Source organism: Bicyclus anynana, chromosome 2 (genome assembly GCF_947172395.1).
Source record: "Bicyclus anynana chromosome 2, ilBicAnyn1.1, whole genome shotgun sequence".
NCBI lineage: Eukaryota > Metazoa > Arthropoda > Insecta > Lepidoptera > Nymphalidae > Bicyclus > Bicyclus anynana.
The window spans coordinates 9,052,912-9,076,490 of record NC_069084.1 but is presented as its reverse complement, the minus strand read 5'-3'; the positions used below and the strand labels follow the sequence as shown (position 1 = coordinate 9,076,490).

The 23,579-nt window shown below is 34.9% G+C and overlaps 2 protein-coding genes across 2 annotated transcripts; both read right to left on the bottom strand.

Annotated features, from left to right (window-relative positions):
- Positions 1-207: 207 nt before the first annotated feature.
- Positions 208-11,880, bottom strand: LOC112048860 (uncharacterized). Its single transcript, XM_024086544.2, has 13 exons — positions 11,666-11,880; positions 11,194-11,402; positions 10,571-10,782; positions 10,398-10,483; positions 10,043-10,224; positions 9,446-9,591; positions 7,443-7,611; positions 6,992-7,185; positions 5,025-5,172; positions 4,399-4,588; positions 2,018-2,160; positions 1,005-1,114; positions 208-392 (listed from the first exon to the last, which is right to left on the bottom strand). Exons 2-13 carry the CDS (start codon positions 11,389-11,391, stop codon positions 314-316), a joined length of 1,857 nt encoding a protein of 618 aa, XP_023942312.2. The 5' UTR covers positions 11,392-11,402; positions 11,666-11,880; the 3' UTR covers positions 208-313.
- A 3,488-nt stretch (positions 11,881-15,368) lies between these two features.
- On the bottom strand, positions 15,369-20,074 carry LOC112048873 (uncharacterized). The gene is made up of 6 exons (XM_024086558.2): positions 19,830-20,074; positions 19,609-19,756; positions 18,833-19,022; positions 16,975-17,117; positions 15,812-15,921; positions 15,369-15,512 (listed from the first exon to the last, which is right to left on the bottom strand). The coding sequence occupies exons 1-6, from the start codon at positions 20,063-20,065 to the stop codon at positions 15,449-15,451; spliced, it is 891 nt and encodes a 296-aa protein (XP_023942326.2). The 5' UTR covers positions 20,066-20,074; the 3' UTR covers positions 15,369-15,448.
- Positions 20,075-23,579: the final 3,505 nt, after the last annotated feature.

Genomic DNA, 23,579 nt, shown 5'->3' with positions numbered 1-23,579 from the left:
TTGGTGGTTGGTTAGTTGGTGGTTACATGCCCAGGGCTGGATTCGAACCCACACCTTCCGGAATCGGAAGCAGGTCATATCCACTGGGCTATCATGGCTATCATTATTAGAGAGCACTATCTTAAAATAATACTCCACTCTCGTAAAAACATCTTCGTACATGTCGTTGAGAAGGTTGTCCATGTTTTAATAAGTTTCTCTTTGAAATAGATTTTCTTTTACATTTTAATATTGTAATTATTAGATAAATTGAATAGGCGTACATTAAAAGGTAATTTAAGTAAATTAACTAAATAAAATAGAAATAGATGAATTAAGAAATTTTCTTTTGTTTGTTACTCCCATCGTTTTCGTATTCGTGCTTTTTCATTTCACGGTTAATGTTGGTTTTTCTGAAAATGAAGTAGGATATTAAAAAAGATCATTATAAAAGAAATTCGAAGGATTTTGTACAGGTGGTGTCCTATCAGTGGATACGTCATACATACGTCAGACGTCGTTTTGTAGTCTTGCCGAGTAGTGTAAAACCTAAGAATATTCGTTAAAATTGGAGGACACTTGTAAACGATAGCTCATTTGATGCGAAATAAAATTATGAGAATGGTGTACTTTTTTCTTTTTCTGAAAGCCAAAATTGCAACTTTTTATAACCTATAAACGTAAAACAGGGCTTCGGCTTTTTGACTATAACCTTAAAACCATCAGTGATATTGTTAATTTAAAAAGACCCTTAAAAAAGAAAATTAAATAAAAAATACTGTTACTGTCATTTTGTGATAAAACTCCCAATCAAAGATCGTTCTGGAATTCTGTAGTACTTTTAATATCGGTATTTCGTTGATTTATGTTATAGACGAAAATATTTATGTAATTTTTAATAGGTAGGTACTAAGACTAAAAAATCTTCAACTAACTGTTTTAAATAGATATCTTATTTTATAATGTGTTTTTCTTAGATGACAATACAAAAAATGCATAAATTTGAGAAATATCAGGTTACTTACGTAGTTTGGAACATAATTTTAGTGATTTTACTCATTGGAGCTTCAAAAAAAAGATGCAGAAACACACTAAGTATCCAACAAAATACCAATACGCCCGATAAGTTGAACAACTGAAAAAATAAAGACTAGTTATAAATATTATTAAAAAGAAAAAAAAAATTAGGGATTTATGGGGTTAAATTTTTTTTCACCAACATGACGTTAAGTGATGCTGTAGTTAAGTTTCTAGAGACTAGGTCGCTAACTATGGGCATATTTCAATGCGGGTTGGCGATGATTAATGATTAATTTAATGAACGACCACTAATAGAAATGATGATATAACCAGGACCAATGTATGTACAATCGTAACACCACTAACTTCCCGAATCTTCATTTGAAAAATAAAGGAGATGGTCAATTTCAGGTCCATTCGTGTACCCCGTATCATTAAAATTAATAAATACAGGAATTTGGTTAAAATCTAAAGGATAAATAAAATTAATACCCAAGTTTTTGAGTTATATCAAGATGGCGCCCTTAAAGCAACTATGATATGCCAATTGACAGCAAACATCAAAACGACTACTGCGTTGAAAACGTCATCAATCCGCCGTTATTACCCATTTTAGTGTTGCATTTCTTGAGAGAGAGAATTAATATTATTTCTTAAGACTTTCAATCAATTTGTATAATCTCGAAAATAGTTGAAAATTTTATTTTCTTTATTTCCGCCAGGGTACAAAGACTGATCCTGGGCTCTGTACAATTTTGGACCATCTCCTTTATTAGAAGAAAGGCTCTCGGTCCAAAGCTTTTGTCTTAATATTACGTTTAACAGTTTGTAATGCTAGAGTTTGGCTACTGAAAGTAAAGAATAAAATGTACCGAAAATGAATGAAAATTAAAAAAAAAACGCATCCAAGTATGTGTGAAAAATTACTATAACATAAAACTGAGTTTTTTAGGGAGACTGAAATAGTCTCAACTTTTATTAGGCCGACTCTAATTACGATTATCATCAAGGCACATACTATTAGGTACATGTTATGATCCAACGGTGATCTCGTCGACGTGACAATGCGAGAGTAGACAATCGCATGCAGCAGGTAGGTGCCGTAGCAGAGTTTGCTATATGACACGAATGTTTCTGACTTCAATAGTGCACTGATGACAGCTAAAACGAAAGAAATGACATAAAGTTATCTTAGAATAAACATAGGCAACATGCGGACGAAGTTGCGGGCGTCTGCTATCAACTTATAATATTATTTACGTATGGATGGCAAACCTACATAATTATTATATTATTTTTCTACATAGAAAAGAATGAATAAAATATATCAGCTGGAGGAGGCCTATACCCAGTGATAATTATTAAGTACTATACTAACATACGTAACAACTATAACCTTCTAACAACAAACAATTCTAACAACAAACAAATAGTATAGGATAAATTAACTTAAAATTCATTATGTAATTTATTGTTAAGAAGTAATAAAGGCTTTAATTGATTGATTGATTGATTGAAACAAAGGCAAACATCTAGATGAAAGTTATTAGAGTCCAGAGACAGAGAAAATAATTACTTGTTACGGAAGTAACAAAATCGTTTATAGCGACGACCACGAGCAAAGCGAGGAGTTCAAAAAATAATTTTGGATTTGAGAGTGAGACGACCTCACTGGAGCAGTTGGTAGTGCTGTGGTTTTCAACAGAAAGGTTCAGTTTAGGATTTAAGAGTGTGCCATATGTAATTTGGTGGTTACAAATGGTTCTGGATCTCAGATTCTAGAAAAGTTAGGAGCCTGATATTTGGGTAAATGATATTTCAAAGTGTTAGCGTCGTTATAACTATACAAAATACACAATTTGTAAAACTTTTGTTGATAGTTTATTTTTTTGAAAAATACATGTTTTGCTCACATTTTGCTTTCAATCTCAGGAAAAGCAAACTTATTTTCTTAATTTTTTGTTTTGTATAGAAAATTAGGTATATATCTTAAACATAGCCATTTTGTTTTTCGTTATGTTGTTTAATTTAATTGCAATTAGGTAAAAATGGTTTTGGCGCTCACGTCATAAAATTTGCGTCGCGCGTCTCGTTTGCGCTTCGAATTTTATCCATATCGTACTGACGCGCTTCGCGCTCTTAACATATTCTACATTGGGCTCCTAACTAATTTTGATGCAGGGCAAGCTACGCCACTGCTCTGACTTAAAAGTAAGTCCACTACTGCATCGTCATTTATCGACGTCAAGGGCTAACTTGTCATATATTAAAAAAAACTTAAATTCATTGGAGTTTACTCCTTAAGAATCGATTTTTCATATATAGCCCCCAATATGAAAGAAATATGGGCATTAAAATTCGATGAACGAATGACAGCGTTACGTTTTTGAGCGCAACCTATTCTGCGCACCTTTCACCGTACGGTGCCGCCAACAACGTGCACGTGCGCGCACGCTGCGGCCTGCTGCTCCTCGGTTGCGCACTTTTCACTTTTCAGGCGTAAGTATTGAGACGTATATAGTGTATGCGGGGAAACAAATACGTATTTAGACAGTCGATCTGAATGAGTAAACTCCATTCATGCGTCGGAGCTGACACATACTTTTTTTCATACATTATCATTTTAATACAGCGTGAGAACTTCTAGGTATAATCAAGATTTCAGTTTTGGCAATACGTAGCGTAGGTACATTTGTAATAACTCTTTAGGTGTTAAATTCATAATTATATTCACCACACAAGGCTATTACACTATTGTTGAACAAAAAAACAATACAAAAACGAATCAAAATAGAGGTGGATTAAAGTTACCACCAAATAATTACAATGTTTTTCGGCACCAGAGAGAGACGAATATCTTAGCATTCCATGGATTCACCGTGCAGGTGCCGGGTCCATCGCGTAGTAGAGAGAAAAACCCCAAGCAAAGTCCAGGACTTGTGACTACTGGATGTAGGGTTAAGGAATTCCTTGACGATCGATCAACCCTCCCCTTCTCTGCTCGTGTTGTTTTCCCTACCTATCCAAATTTGGTAAGATCCTATTAGAGCAGCTTTGAATACTCGTTCTAATATAGAACTAGCTGCACTTCTAGAGAGGCCAAGGTCTTTAAGCAAGTTATAGATTTTGCTGGTAATCCTCTCGCACCTACTTCTACGGCGTACAGACTAACTACATAGCCATTTTTATCATACAGTAGGTAGATGACATTCCTCAGTTGGTTTGATGTTTTATTGTAATAGGTTGATAATAAAGATTAAGAATAGACCATTGTCTTTGTCTGCCTAGGCTTCGAAACCGGCTGAATTGCTAACATGGCTGATCAAAATGAAATTTTCGAGCACGTGAGATGAAAATTATCTTACAAATTCATACAAATAAAAAGCAAATTAAACTTACGAACTGTTCCATATTCGCAAAATGCAATTAAGCAAGCAAGAGCAATTGCCCAGACATTTCTGTTCAAAGTGGCGAATGTAATCGCCTCCCATGCATTGTAGGTTTTGTTTTTGTCATAGAAAATGCCACCCGTTATCATGACCATGAGGGCCACGCCAAATGATACGGCGAAACCTATTATAGAATCCGTCTGAAATATAAACACTTACATTATAATACACATACACGAGTACGTTCACTAATACATTTACAAAATATCATAACTAATTGCGTTACCAGACTGAATCACAACGTATCTTCAGCTCACTATTGAGCACGAGTTGGGATAATAGACCACCACGCTGGCCCAATTGGATTTGCAGATTTCACACACGTAGAGAATTAAAATCTCAAATACGCAGGTTTCCTTACAATTATTTTACTTCATCTTGTGAGACATGTGATGTCATAGTACATTATAATATAAGTGCGGTAAGTTGAAAATTACAGCCGAGGCGATATTGCAGATATTGCTTTAAGTTTGCAGAGGCTGTAATTAACAAAGCGTACGTATGTCATACGACGTTATTTGCGAGGAAACACACTTTGAACACACATTCTGAATATGAATTTGCATCTTTACTAACCGTGGAAAAGACAGTCTTGCGCTTGTCAAGTTTGTATATAGAAATGAGGTACCCGAATGCGAAGCCTATCAAGTAGGGACCGGCTCGCAGATGACTCTGTGTGTAAGCTGGATTGCCCATTAAAATTTTACGCAAGTTTTTCACGCTACTGTAAATAGATAAATAATTAAAATACTTTTTTCAAAACCTACCTTAAGCTTAAGCTTAAATGAAATTAATATGCAAAATAACAAAAAAAAAAAAAAAAAATGGGACCACCCTGGAATCAAACTCTTCAAAACAAAAAAAGAATTTTCAAAATCGGTCAATAAATGACGGAATTATCGCTGGACATACATAAAAAAAACATACATACAGCCGAACTTAGAACCTCCTCCTTTTTGGAAGTCGGTTAAAAATAAGAGAGATGGGATTGAAATGGCCAATAAATAGATCGCCTAGGCCGTTCATTACACTCATAATGAATTGTAGGCTAAGAGTGACTTGAACTAGAATCACTCAACGCTTAACAACCTGCCCCTGTAGCCAAGTTGCACGTTGATTCTCTTTTTACGATCGCTAAAGCTTCGAAAACTAGAACAATGTATAGGAATGACATTTGCTATCGACAGGTCTTCATCAAGATCTTTCATTCCCATACATTTTTCTAGTTTTCGAAGCGTTGGCTTGAAAGTCAGCCCAAACGCAGTGATTATATAATCTTCGATCTGCCCTTTGAAGCTGACAAATCAAAGCTAAGGTAAAGTCCTTTTCATGAAAGAAGTCCAGACGCGGCGCTAATGTCTTAATGGGGCTCATTGTCATTTGGTAATGGCGGTCTTAAAGTCATTTGTGTAAGGCGCTGTCAATTTTAGTTCAGGTTTTAGCCACGGGACTTCTTATATGAAAAGGACTCTGACCATGAATTTCACTCCACCCAAGAGAACTGATTAATAATACACCTGAAAATATAGAAGACTTTTTAATGTTTGGTTAAGGTGACCATGATTAAATGCAAATTTTTTTTTAAATAACTGTCTTGGCGACTTGGCTTCTAGTTCACAGAATAGTAACATGCCACAGATTAGTATAGCAAACATTTTATTTAAGAAGTCAAGTACGAGTATTTACGAGTATAAGTAGCTTCGCTAGAAGGGTCGCTCAGTCTACCCTTCACTTCACATACACGACCTTCGTTTCGCTACATTTTTTTTTTTTTTTTATTCTTTACAAGTTAGCCCTTGACTACAATCTCACCTGATGGTAAGTGATGATGCAGTCTAAGATGGAAGCGGGCTAACTTGTTAGGAGGAGGATGAAAATCCACACCCCTTTCGGTTTCTACACGGCCTCGTACCGGAACGCTAAATCGCTTGGCGGTACGTCTTTGCCGGTAGGGTGGTAACTAGCCACGGCCGAAGTCTTCCACCAGCCAGACCTGAACAAATTAAGAAAATCTCAGTCTGCCCAGCCGGGGATCGAACCCAGGACCTCCGTTTTGTAAATCCACCGCGCATACCACTGCGCCACGGAGGCCGTCAAACTCAAGGCTACATTCAAGACCTCCGTAGCTAGCTTCTGGCTTTGAGCTTTACAAACACTCTAGGGGTAGGTCAGACAAGACTGCTTAGAGTCGCGGGCCCCTTGAATTGTATAGCATTCTTATGTAAAATCCTAATGTTAAGTGTTATCTATACTAATATTATAAGGCTGAAGAGTTTGTTTGTTTCCTTGAACGTGCCAATCTGAGGAACTGCTGGTCCGATTTGAAAAATTCTTTCAGTGTTAGATAGTCCATTTACCGAGAAAGGCTATAGGCTATTATTTTATTCTCGTTTTTTACGGGAACGGGAACAACGCGGGTAAAACTGCGTGGCGTCAGCTAGTGTGTCATAAAGTTATTCTAAGAAATCTTACTGATATCACTTTTCACACTTTCACAACGTGACAACTTTTCTCATAAAAAGTGAAAATCGAATAAATGATACCTTATATCCAAAGTAATGAATGCAGGCAAATTGTTCTGGTAAGTGACTACACCGGACATGACTATTGATGCAATCAGGATGATTGTAAAAGTTGCATACGCAATGCGACGATTCTTTCTGTACAGTGAGAATAATAATATTCCGACTATTGACAGGTGGAAGTCACAAGGTATTGACCATAAGACGGTATAACACTGTAAACACACAATACAATTTTTTTTATCAAAATTAAAAAAATCTGATAGGTACTCAATTCACTCCACCACCCACTAACGGTACCCTAAAAACAATGGAACTTTCAATCGTTACTTTTTAGGGTTCCCGATGTACGTACGTACAAAAACGGAACCCTCATAAGAGCACTCGCGTGTCCGTCTGTCCGTCTGTCACAGTAAATTTTCTTTAAATCTATCATGTTTTTTTTTAAATTATATTGATATTGCATACTAACAATATTCTCAGTGTCGACGTAGTTGCCAAGCATTAGCAATGTTATCCACCAATTCTTTCTACAAATATCTATTTCTGGATGCATCAGGATTTGCCAGACGGGGCCGTCAGAAATATATGGCATTACGTAGATAATTACGATTAATATCAGTCCCAAAATCCAGAAAAACCTAAAATAAAGTTGAGAATTACATTTGAAAAAATACAAATCAATACATCAACATAGTAGTCCAATAGTTTAAGGTATTTTAAACTCCAATCTGGGGGAAAATTCCTACTGACCTGAATTTTTGTATACACCTTCATTACGGTGTTATTAAGAAGATGTGAAAAATCTTTCGCATCGATATCGGGCCAGCTATAAAAGTTACAAACGTCACTAAAATCAGTTTATCGCAAATATCTCGCGACCTATTAACTCGGAGATTATTAGTTAGTATTCTCATAGAATGGGGATGATGACTAGGTTTTAATATATTGATTTTTATGATACATTCGGGTAAATAAGGTCAATGTTAACTAACTTGTACATAAAAAGCAATGATTGACTGGATATTTGCAAAATAAATAAGATTATAAAGTTTCAAAATCTACTAAAAATATTTTATCGTAATTATATGAAAATTCATATACTTTTAGCTTCCTTACATTAAATGTGACATTTTTTAATACATGAACTATAAAAATAAACGCAGAAATAACAAAGATATTAGTAATTTTGTTTAAACGCCCATACAAATCTAACGATCATTAATTGCCTACGACGTCATAAGTGCGTACCATTTTGTATGGGGCGTTTTTCAGGGATCCGCGGCAGCGCCGCAAATCTGACCCTTTAAATCCCTGTAGCTCCGAAAGTAATTATCGCAGATACCCTGTTACTTTTACAAAATTGCTTTACTATTAGCGTACTCTTAATTTATATACAATTTAAAAAACTGTCATCATCCCTATTGTCTACAAAAAATGTATCTTGCAGTTTTTCTGTAAAATTAATCGTTTACGGATTAAACAGTTAAACCTTGTATTGATGACGATTTTTCACATCTTCTTAACAACACCGTAATAAAGGTGTATACAAAAATTCAGCTCAGTAGGAATTTTTCCCCTGATAAAACCTCATATTACTGAACTATAGTGTATATCTGCTACAGACGTGCTTATAGAAAGAAGGATGTAATTCATGTTATTATAGTTATTTAAATGATACTAAAACTCTCTAATCTTTACGCTGGAGTCAAAACAGTGAAAGTGATTCAAAAAAATTGAGGTCATAACTTCACAGAAGGTTACATTAATGTCGAATATTGTTATTCTGATTCTAGAAACAAAACACTTGTCTAATCAATGTGATCATCATTATCAGCCGATGGATGTCTATAGCTGGAAATAGGCCTCTTGTATAGACATCCAAACATCACGGTCTCGAGCCACCAGCATCCAGCGGCTCCCTGCGACCCGCTTGATGTCCTCGGTCTATCTAGTGGGAGGTCGACCAACACTGCGCTTTCTAGTGCGTGGTCGCCATTCCAGCACAACGTCCGTCGACTCTTTGAACTATGTGCCCTGCCCATTGCCACTTCAACTTCGCGACTCGCTGAGCTACGTCGGTGACTTTGGTTCTTCTGCGGAGATCCTCATTTCAGAATCTATCACGCTTAGAAACTCCAAGCATAGCTCGCTCCATCATCCGTTGAGTGACTCTAAGCCTATAAGTGACTATAAGGCCCATAGTTAGCGATCATGTCTCAGATCCGTATGTCATGAAGGACAATATGCACTGATCGAAAGGCACTGAGGAATTTTGACAAAAATGTGTCGCGAAGTTTGCCGAACGCTGCCCAACCGAGTTAGATTAGACGGTTTACCTACTTCTCGAAACTGGACCTGCCTAACCTATAGAATACCTATATTCTATAGGTTAGGCAGGAATATTCTATATTGTAGACAATTAAAAATATTTGTACAGTATAGATAAACAATAAAAACTTGAATATTATGTACCTCATGTATCGCTTCAGTATCATAGATAACGGGTTATAGCTCTTCGACGATATTAGTCCCCTAAATAGAAGAAGTCCAGACATCACGAGATAGGTGTCAACCATAAGAGTAGGGTTTAGGAAGTACAATTTATATTTTTCATAATCCTGTGAAATCACATTAATTAAATATTTACTTTCATATGCAATAGTTTCGTCAAGATTCTCCGACTGAAAAAGTTGATTATTACACCATAAAGCTTTACTAAATCCTAGGCACTGCCACCAAATTAATGGAAACGTATGAAATCAATATCAATTCCAGACAGAGAATCTAGAAATAGTCACATCAGATAATGTGGTTATTTCGTCATCTACTATTATCTAGATCGGATATAATATCTCTATACTAAACCAATTACGTATAGTACCTATCTATATATTGGAAACAAACCTCCTTATGTGACCACAGATGTAACAAAGTACTTAACTACTAACTTAAAATCTTCTCAGTTAGACTATACAAGGAAATTATGTGAAAGTATTAATCTATCAAGCTTAAAATGATTTACTTTAACCTATACCAAAGTGAACACAGTGCTAAGCCGAAAACACTTACGCGGTCAACATCCAAATTGTTAATAGTTCCATGAAAACCGTTGACAACCCATATATGCACAAAAACCACTAATCCAGTTGTCATGCTTCTTATTCCGTTTATTGTGGTTATGTTATTATCATTCACTTTATATATCAAGTTCATATTTTCTCGCATGCAAAATGCTTTGATGATTTTATTACCTGGGAAAGATTTATTATGGATAAACAAGTTATTTCGTATTTTGTATTCTTGGGTAAATGAGTCTCAATGTAATTAATGGAGCTATTCTTTAATTTACAATTTAAAAAAGCACTTGTGACAACTGAAATGTATTAAAGCCAATTTTTGTTTCATAAATTAGAACATAACTCACCAACATTATCATTCTGGGGATGATTAGAATTAATGTTTAAAAGTGTACATAGTATTGCCGCTGTTACGAAAAAACCCAAACCATACCTAAAATAAAAAAATATCTGCTATTAAAATGTGCAAAACGTTAAAATAATTGAAAAAGGAAATTACCCAATTGTTTATTATACTTACATTATTAAATTAAACTGCATGGGATATTTCGCCTTAACACCGGATATCTCACATGGATTGATACTGACTTCGGCAATCGGTATTGTCAGTCCAAGATGCGTGTGTCTAAACATAGTATGAACTATTTTTGAAACGGCTTTTGCGTTGCATTCGACAGGTACACACATTCCCGAAGAGATTATATTAAATGTGACACCATGTTTTGAAGCAGACTGAAATGAAATGTTTTCATCACTAAATTTAGGTGATATTTCTGTTGAAATACGTTTACGTAGTGTTGTTCTCGATATAGCATTTTTGCTATTAAAAGACGTAAGTTGTGGCATATTCTTGAGGTTCAATAACTTGGTACAATAACCATTGTTGTAAGCAAGGTACTGACGCTAGTCACTGCTCTGACAAGCATTACCTGTCGCTTCGTAGTTACTGCTCTAACTGTTTGGATTAGTCACAGATCTATAACTTTTTACAGATTCATTCAGATAGGCTTTCGTGAATATGATTCTACAATAACTCTGGATTGATAAAATATGGATAAAAGTCATCGTGTGTAATCAAATTTTTCTCAGTCGAGTTGCATGTCACACCAGTTTAAAGTAAACTTATTCTAATAAGTTACTTACATTTATATAACTTTTAACAGTACTGTTAGGGTCAACAACTACAGAATGTTTTGGTTCTTCATTAGTTAGCTTGATATCGGCAAGACAATATTTAGTCCGATATTCAGAGTGTGTTTCTAGCCACGGCGCCTTCATACATTGATCGTAATTTCCGAATTGATATATAGATCCATAGAATACTCCGGTTGGGCTTTGCATTGAATCCCATACTGTGAAATGCATATTCATATTGCAATTGCTAGGTTTACTTTATTTTGCCTCGTAGTGCTACATTTTCATATATGTTGCTATAAATAACTTGCGTAATCTGCGTAATAATTTAATTAGCAAACCATATTTTATTGTAGCTGTATAGTGTTTTCGATATAAGACTGTCTGATTCAAATCCTTAATCTTTTGTTTTAAATTGTCTATCAATCATCAATTTATAACTATGTCCATAGTTTTGGTATAAAATAACCTGTATACTTACTCCAAGTTGCCCATAATGTTGAATTTTTCACATTGTGCAATATTTTTAAGACTTTTCTTGAACATACAATTTCATCTGTTGCCCATTGTTGTTCAGTAAGATCTTCTATAAGCAAATCTACTGGTGATATGCGTTCTCCATTTTTTGTATTTTTGTTCCTATGAGTATGTATATCTGCTGCACTTGAGCTGAGAACTTTATCTTGCCCTTGCGCGTTAATTGCCCCTTATCAATATATAAACATTAGAATATTACAACAATAAAATCAATTTACGACGGCTTCTCTGACGAAGTTGCTGGCGCTGTGGTTCTTAGCAGAGAGGTTGGTTCTAGGTTCGATTTCCAGTTCTGGTCTGCTTAGACCAAACCTTAGCTAATTTAGCTTAGCTAATTTAGAAACTATAGACTATAGACCAAACCTTAGCTATTTTAGAAACTATAGAATCTATAGTTTCTAAATTAGCTAAGGTCTGGTCTCGGCCGTTCGTAGTGACCATCCTACCGGCAAAAGATCGAGCGGTAGCGATTCTTTTTTTACTTTTTCTTTACAAGTTAGCCCTTGATTAGGTACAATCTCACCTGATGGTAAGTGATGATGCAATCTAAGATGGAAGCTGACTAACTTGTTCTACACGACATCGTACCGGAACGCTATAGTCTTGTAAGTTGACACTCCCGTGACATGCGGGTGACGTGGGTTTCACATTCATCGCTACATGCACATTGCCAAGCTATAACACATTTATTATTTTTGTTTTTAAATTTCGTATCGTATAAGTTAAATCTTTTCAGTAAAAATTGGATAATATGTTACTTATGCAATTTAGATTAAAATTGTTCTTATTTATATTGCATAAATTAAAGCAGCATAATAAAATATGCATTAAGGAGCGTATCTTTTATAAACGATAATTACATTCTTAATAATTAGTTTAACTATGATCTCATTAGACGTTAATGATTTTATAGACGATTATTATGATAACCAATAAACATCCATATAATAATAAATGACAGTTGACACACTTTATAGTAATATTTACACACAACTTTAAGATTAATAGTTAATTAAATAAAAAAATAAGTTACATAATTGTCCAGGACAACAGGCACAATCTAACAGGATTTGTGTAAAATCGCGTAGGTACAAACATAAATCAAAATAGATTTAAATTATTACGGTAAATCCCACTTTAATTGTATCTAAAATACATACAATTAAAGTTTGTATATAAATATTTGCTATGAGAGTAAAAAGTTACAGACAGGTCAATAAAAAGTCGATGCTAATGCATCTCGCATTAGCATAACTCGTAACAGCTTTAATTTTTATTATTATTATTTTTTGTAGTTGCCCATGACTACAATCTCACCTGGTGGTAAGTGATGATGCAGTCTAAGATGGTAGCGAGCTGACTAGGAGGAGGCTGAAAATCCACACACCTTTCGGTTTCTACACGACATCGTAACGGAACGTTAAATCGCTTGGCGGTACGTCTTTACCGGTGGGGTAGTAACTAGCTACGGCCGAAACCTCCCACCAGCCAGACCTGGACCAATTAAGACAATCTCAATCAGCCCAGCCAGGGATTGAACCCAGGACCTCCGTTTTCAAAATCCAGCGCGCATACCACTGCGCCACGGAGGCCGTCATTCATTTTATGAAAAGAAATTATGGACAATATTATATGATGTGATACGAGTAGTCCAATGGATATGACGTCGGCCTCCGATTCGGAGAGTGTAGGTTCGAATCCGGTCTGGGGCATGCGTTTCCAACTTTTCAGTTATGTGCATTTTAAGAAAGTAAATATCACGTGTCTCAAAGGGTGAAGTAAAAGTATTGTGAGGAAACCTGCACACCAGAGAATTTTCTTAATTCTTTTCGTGTGCGAAGTCTGCTAATCCGCATTGGGCCAGCTTTGTGGACTAAGGCCTAACCCCTCTCATTCTGAGAGGAGACTCGTGCTCAACAGTGAGCCCAATATGGGTTATTAATGAATGAAGTTTTCTATGTTAATTTTATTGAGAAAAGTTTGTGAGGAAGTAATATCTGGTATCACTGAACCGAATTGAAGAGAACCAAATTTTATCCCATGGGAATGGTTGACCATAATACAAATAAATGATTTAAGTGAATAACTGGCTAATACATTTAATTATCAATAATATATTATCAATAATAATACATCTTAATTCTTATTGTTTTTCTTTATATCAATACAATATTTATTTTACAATGACATATAAAGTAATTACCAAAATTCATTCTATTTTTACGTTAGCAACAACATTACACTGTACATTCAAAGTTTAAGGTACTTTTGTTATAATTACAAGTAGCACTTACCAAGAAATAAAATACACATAAGAATACGAAACAGTAGACAGTCTAACATTATTAAATTTAAATATCTCTTCACTACACGAGAATAATTTCGATGTGATTACGACGAGAACGTTGCTTTACAAATGATATGTCACGAGCGAGTTTCTAAATTTATTGCATACTAGCCGACGCCTCGCGGTTTAATTCGCGTAGTTACCGTTCCTGTGGGAATATGGGGATAAATATAGCCTGTGACAGTCACACATAACGTGGCTTTTAGTAGTGAAAGAATTATTAAAATCGGTTCAGTAGATCCAGAGATTACCCCGTACAACAAAACAAACTTTACCTCTTTAAAATATTATTATATAAACAAAAAACCCGACTGCTTAGACGCAATGAACTGAAAAGAGAAAAATAAGTATCATAATATCTGCCGTCATCAACCCATATTCGGCTCACTGCTGAGCTCGTGTCTCCTCTCAGAATGAGAGGGGTTAGGCCAATAGTCCACCACGCTGGCCCACTGCGGATTGGCAGACTTCACACACGCAGAGAATCAAGATAATTCTCTGGTATGCAGGTTTCCTTACGATGTTTTCCTTCACCGATTGAAACACGTGATATTTAATTTCTTAAAATGCACACAACTGAAAAGTTGAAGGTGCATGCACCTGCCGGATTCGAACCCACACCCTCCGGAATCGGAGGCAGAGGTCATATCCACTGGGCTATCACGGCTTTCATAATATCTACTCGTATATAACGTATTGACTAAATTCTTTGTAATGCTGCAGGCGGGGACAAATAATATTTTCTTACGGGCAAAAAATTAATTACCATATGAGCATGCGGCAACATAAGAATTTAGTCAGAACTTTATATATAATATATTGATACTTGGTTTTCTTTTTTCAGTTCATTATGCCTAAGCAGTCGGGTTTTTATAATAATACTAGTGGACCCGGTCAAGCTTCGCTTTGACTTATGTGCACTTCTTCTCTATCCCTACTCTACACTAGTCTACCCCTACCATACCCTACCCTTTGACTCTTAAACGTTTGTATGGGAAATAGAAAAGGGTTGTTTTTATGGTTTTCCCGGCAATTATTCTAATTTTTCTCACCTTTTAAACCTTCCCTATACCTCCACGAACATTTGAAGACCAAGATAAGATAAATCCGTTCAGTTCGTTCGTTCTCGAGTTTTAGCAAGACTAACGAACAGCAATTCATTTTTATATATATAGATAGATTTTAATTTCGAACTTTTTAGTTTCTTTGGTATTCAGGTTTTCTCACGATGTTTTTCCTTTACCGTGTCAGACACGTGATATTTAATTTCTTAAAGGTATACACATAATATGTACAATACTAAAATGGTTTTATTTTTGTTATCAACTACGTAAATAAAATATTCTGTCTAAGCAATTTTATTATAATTATTATGAACATTTAATTTATTTTCTTCACTTCTTTTTTGTCTATTTCTGTTTCATTTGTGATGTCTCGACGTGATCTGAAACAAATTATCATTTATAAATATGCGATGATGATAATGCGTTGATGCCGCGCGGTTTCACCCGCGTGGTTTCCGTTCCGTAGGAATACGCGGATAATATATAGCCTATAGCCTTCCTTGATAAATGGGCTATCTAATACTGAAAGAATTTTTTAAATCGGACCTGAAGTTCCTGAGATTAGCGTGTTCAAGCAAAAAAACGAACTCTTCAGCATTATAATATTAGTATAGAATGTAACGGCATAAAAAATGGGTACATATTAAAATTATTTACGAGTAGTTAATGTATTACTTACTTAGTTTGGAACAAAATGTTAGTGAGATTACTCATTGGAGCTTCGAAAAAAAGATGCAGAAACACACTGAGTATCCAACAAAATACCAATACGCCCGATAAGTTGAACAACTGAAAACAAAAATAGTCACATAAGCCCACTAAGCCGATCTCAATATAGCACGACCTTCACCGAGCTGGTTATTGGACTTACATCACACTAATATAAGGCGAAAGTTTGTGTGTGCTTAAATTAACAGAACACCAACTTAGCACCGCCTTTAAACTGTTCAGCAGGTACAACATAATTTAATATTCTGAGTTAGTTTTCGCTTTTTAGTTAAGTGGGTACGTTTTTAGGTTTTGAAGTCAATTGTATTTTTTTATAAAAATTTCATTATTTTTATTTTTCTATTTTTAGTGTAAAAAAATAACATTCATACATGAAATAAACACTCTACCATTCCTTTAGGTGGAAAGTTCCCATCAGTACCAATTAATCAAGCCCAAACACAAGGTAGCTACTGCAAACCGCTAAGGAGTTCCCTTAATTGTTCTTCGTCTTCATCACCATACCGCTAATAGTCACTCATCTAGGTGGAAAGTTCTCATTCATTAAAATTAATCAAGCCCAAACACAAGGTAACTGCTGTAAATCGTTGAGGAGTTCCCTTTTCTATGTTTTGGCTCCATCATCGATAATCGATCGTGTGATCAATAATCTAAATCTTCATTAAATTGTAGTGCTTTAAAATATATAATGAAAAATTTAACAAACACACTAGTATTACAATTATTTTAAATTTCCCTCAATTTCTTCTAGATCTCTTCTTCAGATCCTGGCATGATAACTTTTCAAATCAGTTCAGACGTCTTCGAGTACATACATAAAAAACATACCGATCAACTTGGGAAACTCCTCCTTTTTGAAGTCAGTTAAAAAGCGAAAGTCATATATCACTAAATGAAAACCGCTTGACTTGCTTGAAGTTTGAAGAAAATTGAAATTTGGAAGGGAGTTTATAGTTAGTAGACATCCGCAAAAACGTATTTTACGAGAAAGCCAGGTTAAGGATGTTTAAGAGCGGACGAATTCCCGGGAGTTCGCTAGTTTGATATAAAATACTTTTCATCCAATAACCAGCTCAGTCTTCATACTCGTATATATCACAATTGTCAACATACTATTCGGTACATGTTATGATCCAATGGTGATCTCGTAGACGTGACAATGCGAGAGTAGACAATCGCGTGTAGCAGGTAGGTGCCGTAGCAGAGCTTGCTGTGAGACACGAATGTTTCTGACTTCAACAGAGCACTGACGCCAGCTGTAACGAAAGAAATAACAGTAAAACATCAGTATGGCCATGTCGTAGTATGGTCAGGGGCGTAGCTACCGCCATATCAGCCGTATCAATGATACGGGGCCCCCAAACTATATCCACATCTACAGTTTTTTTCCCTGGTTAAGCGTGAGCCCAAAAGTTGGAAACATCCTACATAAGTTAAGTCACTGTCATATTTATTTCAAGTCAGCATTTTTGTTTCTTTTCTGAGAAATCTTTAGCCTTCATTTGGGCCCCCAACTAATTATGATACGAGGCCCCTCTAAAGCACGCTACGCCACTGCATATCGTGCTCTTACTTTGTTTGCCTTTCCATAGGAGTAATTTTTTATAAAATATTAATTTGCTGTGCGCGCTATTAAGTTATGGAATGCATTCCCAGTCGACATTCGAAAAACAAAATCTCTTACTTAGACTAATAACCTAATCTATGATCTTTTTGAAAAGGCTGTTAAGACATATTATCTTAGTCACATAATATTTTAATAGAATATTTCTCTTATATACATATATATTAGTTTATTTTATGATATTTGTTATAATTACTATTTATTTTGTGTAATATGGTTTATGTAGTTATTAATATGTATGTATAGGTAATGTATATTACTATAAGGTATACACCACCTACAGATTAATGTCCTAAGCCTAAGGTTGGCTGGTAGAGATCGCTACTAAGCGATAACGCCGCCTTTTGTATTCTAATTCTTGTTATGTTCCTGCTTCGCTTGTTTTGTAATTATGGTACACAAATAAAGAGTAATAACAAAAATATGAAATCGGATTAATTTTGAGGAGGTCAGAGAGACAGAAAGCAAATAGTTATTTGTTATGCAAAATCCATTTAACGACGACCATGAGGGGTTTAAAAATCGTTTTGGACGCCCCAGAGGTATTCGAGGCTATGAGAAGTAAATAAATTTTACGTCGTGTACAACATATTTTAATTAACTGCTAGGTATAAGCAAGAAATCTCCCTTTGTCAATACGTACTCGTATCTACCATTTGTAGTAACTTAGGTGTTGAATTCATAATATCTCTATGAGTACCACAAGGTCACTATAGGTATAGGTAACCACAAAAAAGCAAAATATTATTTACGTACGTCAATGCAAAATTTACATAAGTATATTATAATTGTGTATTATATAATTATTATTAATATGCCGCGGGTATTTAATGCGAGCTACAGACCTGCAGTTTTAACTGTTCAGTTAAAATGTGCATGTGTAGGCTGAACTGAGAATGAGTTATTTCTAAGGAAATTTCGATTTAATAAACTGCGCAGTTAAAACGGATGGTTACACTGCATAAGTTACCACCATATTATTATTTCAATATTTCAGTACCCGTAGAGGCAATGTTTGGTGACCATACATCCTGGTTATTTTTTTTCAATTCTTTATGATCCTATCGTATCGTATCGTATTAGTCTGATCCTTGTTAGTTGGTCCAACCTTGTTTAAGAACCTTTAAGATGTCCTGATGTGTTTGCTTGTCTTGCTTGCATTACTCGCATGCGGCATGTAGGCGTATTAAACGGGATGACGAATCGTATAGTTAAGAAATGTATGAAAACATGTCTCAAGTTGTAGGGACTGGTGTAAAATGACGTATTATGCGAGAAATCGTTTTAAGCGTGATCGTCTTAAGCGGGTTCTGCTGTATATACAAATAAAGGACGAATTAAACTTACGAACTGTTCCATATTCGCAAAATGCAATAAAGCAAGCAACGGCCAGTGCCCAGATATTCCTGCTCAAAGCGACGTATAAAGTCGCCTCCCATGCACTGTAGGGTCGGTTTTTGTCATTTATAATGCCACCTGTTGTCATAATTATTAGACCCACACAAATTGATACGGCGAAACCTATTATAGAATACGGCTGAAATATAAATAATAATTATTATACACAAGTAAATAAATAATAAGTCTCTACCAGCATTTTCAGATGTAATTATTTTATCTGTAGAATGGCAATTCGAAATTTAAATTATTTTAAAGCCGTGAAAATTCGAACAATAGACAGAAAATATTAGGGTTTATTTGAGGGATTATGCCTTTCTTCAAGATAATAAAAAAAACAACAGCGATCGTGGCATAGAGCATAGATAATTTATTTTTCATTTTGAAACTTTGTGGCCCTTTAGGCTTACTCAAATCGTCAGATTTTCGAAATGCCCAATTTTTAATTATTAATTAACCCTCTTCACCTTTATCTGATCATATTTCTGAAGATTTTTTTTTTTATTAATCTAAGCATACCCTCCAAACCCACACCCACCAAATATGTGCCTTCTATTTTAGAAAGCACATATTTGGTAAAGCGTAGAGGTAACTCAAAAGTACGAAGGATTCCTCCCTTATGCGTATTTGACGGCTTGAGTAAGTCCAAAATTACTTACCCAGCTGTTACGACTATGTTTTAAGAAAATATTTGCTCATGAAAGTATTTAGAGACACATACTGACCGTGGAAAAGACTGTCTTGCGTTTGTCAAGTTTATACACAGAAATGAGGTAACCGAAAGCGAAACCTATCAAGTAGGGACCCGCACGCAGATGACTCTGTGTGTAAGCTGGATTGGTCAATACAATTTTACGTATTTGTTTCACGCCACTGTAAATAAGTTAACAATAAAAACCTTTTTTCATAAGTAAAAGTAAAGTTAATTTTTGTCTTTATATCATACCTTATATCCAACATAGTAACTGCAGATAATTTATTCTGGTAAATAACTACACCGGACATGACTATTGATGCAATCAGGATGATTGTAAAAGTTGCATACGCAATGCGACGATTCTTTCTGTACAGTGAGAATAATAATATTCCGACTATTGACAGGTGGAAGTCACAAGGCAGGGACCACAAGACACTATAACACTGTAAAAACATGACAAAATAATTATTTTTATAAAAATGCATAAATCTAAAATTGAATTCTCTTCAACTACTGTATTTAACTTCTGAATTTATTAATAAATTAATCTATGATATCGAACTGATATAGCATAATTACGAGTAAACAAACTAACACCTCATTGGTTCCCTAGAACAGAACCTAATGTAAACCAGAAATATAATGATGTTTAATTTTCGAATCGTGACTTTAGAACCACTATAATAATACAGTTTTGTGCAAAAAAATATTGCTTATTTCAACTGAAGTCAGTTTTATTGACTTTTTTATCAACGATAGTTTTCAATTACCATTAATGTACTGTTACAATTGGAATATCTTCATGTTTCCAGTAAAACTGTGTAAAATCTAAATATATTTTTTTAGTTTTATTACTAATTTGATACGTCAGAACTGCTGCAACTCAAAAAACACAGAATAAAAATTTGAAGCACAACTGGCACTAAGAAGGTTTTATTGGGTGCGGGGCGCACGATTTCAATTAACAACAGTGACTTCTAACGCCCTCTAGAAAGCTCTAGTACGCACAGAGTTATTCACTATAAAGGTAGGTAGGTATAGTTAATCGAATCGGCCATCCAAAAATATGGTTAACTTAATTTGTCAGATTTTTGAAACAGTTTTGATGTGCGGGTGCGATTGTACATATAAGTTTTCCACAAAAAATAAAACATTTGCATACTAACAATATTCTCAGTGTCGACGTAGTTGCCAAGCATCAGCAATGTTATCCACCAATTCTTTCTACAAACATCTATTTCTGGCTGCATCAGCTTTTGCCAGACAGGGCCGTCGGAAATATTTGGCATTACGTAGATAAAGATGATTAATATCAGTCCTAATATCCAGAAAAACCTAAAATAAAGTTTTGGTTAATATACAGTTAAATATTTAGAAAAATACTAATATTATTCAAAAATACAGTCTAGAGTATAGGCATAAGTATTCTTGTAGTAATAATACATTTTGACTAAAATCACTAAGTTGGAGTCAAAAAAGTGAATGTGGAGTTGAGGTCAGAATTTCCTGAAAGCCTACGTTAATGAATAATGTTATTAATTTCATTCGAGAAACACAGAACTTGTTTAATATATTATTCTATTTTAGAATATTCATAACATAGCCATTCATTAAATACGAAAAGAATCCTTTAATTCTAATAATTCTATTCTAGTAATTAAAATTACGTACCTCATGTATCGCTTCAGTATCATAGATAACGGGTTATAGTTCTTCGACGATATTAGTCCCCTAAACAGAAGAAGTCCAGACATCACGAGATAGGTGTCAATCATAAGTGAAGGGTTTAAGAAGTAAAACTTATAATTTTCATAATCCTGTAAAAGATAATAATTAAATATTTTATTATGAAATAGTTTCGTCTAGATATTTTGTGTCAACAAGGATAATAATACTACGAGCTGAAGCAAATTCCAAAAACACCAGAGTCTTTGAACTCTTTTTCTAGACTTTGGTTGTTTTTAGGCCACATGAAGGCTAAAAGACCAAATAGCTCTTTAGCCTCGAGTCTGACTCTACGAGTATCAAGGAGTATTCGTGCTCCTAACTTAGAGCCCTAATATAAGACTAGCTTAATAAAAAGATTCGCGTATTTTCAGAAAGGCTAAAAGGTCAAAAGGCGAAAGGACTCGGAGTCCTAAAGAGTTTAGGTTTTTTTTATTGTGAAGAAATTTTCAAGTTTAGTATGGATGAGAATGTATAGTTAGCTGTGTGACGTCATTCCATAAGGGCTATTCATTTTGTCGTATGATTTTTACGCTGCAGAATGGCGTGATACATCTATTTCCCGTACCGTTTATGTATTTTCTACTGTTTTAAAAACAGAAAGTGAAATCCTTCGATTCGGTGGAAACTTGGGTTGTGCTGAGGTCTTTGCAGAGATGCCCGATCGACTACAGATACATCCAAGTGTTGTGTTAGTCGAACCCCCACTAGGTGGACCGAGGACATCAAGCGGATTGTAGGAAGACGCTGGATGCTGGCGGCTTGAGACCGTTGTGCTTGGAGGTCCATGCAAGAGGTTTATGTCCAGGCAGTGGACGTCCATCGGCTGATAAAGATGATGCTGATGATGATGATGATGACTATTTTATATGGTTGGGGGTGTTTCTTGACAAATAAGGCTGTTTCTATCTTAAAGAAGGAAAAGTCAGTATTTTTTCGAGTATAAAGTGTGGCTTACATTTATTTATTACCAAAAAAATGGTTCACGTCTTTCGATTCTCCTATGCGTACTATGATGGTACACACGATTTGCGTGAATGTGTAATTAATACCAGGCAAAAATTATAACCTATAACAAGGAAAACACTTACTCTGTCAATATCCAAACTGTTAATAGTTCCATGAATGCCGTTGACAATCCATATATGCACGAAGACGACTAAGCCAGTTGTTATGCTTCTTAGTCCGATTATTGTAGTTATATGATTATCGTTCACTTTATATATCGAATTCATATTTTCTTTCATGCAAAATGCTTTGATAATTTTATTTCCTGGGAAGAATAAATTATGGATTAACAAGTTAAAAAAAAACACTTTTATAAAAACTCAAAGTACTATAAAATTTAAATAAAGTATTGAAGTTAATTATGAAAATTAAATGTTTAATAGTGACCCCGCACTGGAAAGCGCAGTGTTGGTCGACTCCTCACATGACGGAGGATTGACGACATCATCATCATCATTTGGCTGATGTGATGATGATGATGATGGTGATGATGAAGATGATGATGATGATAATGATGATGATGATGATGATGATGATGACGACTAGGCATATAACATCATACAATAGAAACTAACTCACCAACACTGTCATTCTGGGGATGATTGTTAGAATTACTGTTCAAAAGTGTACATAGTATTGCCGCTGTTATGAAAAAACCCAAACCATACCTAAAACGTACGAGATCTGCTATGAGAATTACACATGATGAAAGTTTTAGGTATTATTAGTTGTAATAGTATTTTACCGAAACTCTTAAGGAATTGCAGAAAAAAATAGTAGTAAACTTACATGATAAGTTGAAACTCCTTGGAATGTACCGCCTTGACTCCGGGAACCTCGCATGGATTAATACTGACTTCGACATTCGGTATTGTTAGTCCAATATGCGTGTGCTTAAACATGCTATGAACTATTTTTGAAATGGCATTTGGGTTGCATTCGACAGGAACACACACACCCGAAGAGATTTTATTAAAAGTTACCCCATATTTTGAAGCGGACTGGAACAATACAATGTGTTTACTGTTATATGAACAATGGTGTTATTCCTGTTGGAATATGTTTACGTTATTTCAAATTAAAGTCGTAAAGGACATGTCCCAATAGGTCCCAATTTTGTATGGAGGCTGGGCCTTTATTCCGAGTGTCAACTAAGCAGAGCAAATTATTTTTATCTTAAAAGAACATAAATATATTATATGTTCTTTTGTGTTTTGTTTTATGTTTTATTTTCTTTGGCTTAAAACCTAAAATAAAAAAAATTTT

Bases quoted from the DNA above. Each gene is read 5' to 3' on its own strand.
- LOC112048860 (XM_024086544.2), bottom strand. From the start codon at position 11,391: ATGCAAAGCCCAACCGGAGTATTCTATGGATCTATATATCAATTCGGA. The intron at 9,592-10,042 runs GTAAGTGTTTTC...GTGATTTCACAG, and splicing joins ACAATTTGGATGTTGACCGC to GATTATGAAAAATATAAATT. The intron at 7,612-9,445 runs GTACATAATATT...ACTTTATTTTAG, and splicing joins ATACTGAAGCGATACATGAG to GTTTTTCTGGATTTTGGGAC.
- LOC112048873 (XM_024086558.2), bottom strand. From the start codon at position 20,065: ATGCATTTTTATAAAAATAATTATTTTGTCATGTTTTTACAGTGTTAT. The intron at 19,023-19,608 runs GTCAGTATGTGT...TTTATATTTCAG, and splicing joins GCAAGACAGTCTTTTCCACG to CCGTATTCTATAATAGGTTT. The intron at 15,922-16,974 runs GTATGTTGACAA...TTTTGTTTTCAG, and splicing joins ATCATAACATGTACCGAATA to TTGTTCAACTTATCGGGCGT.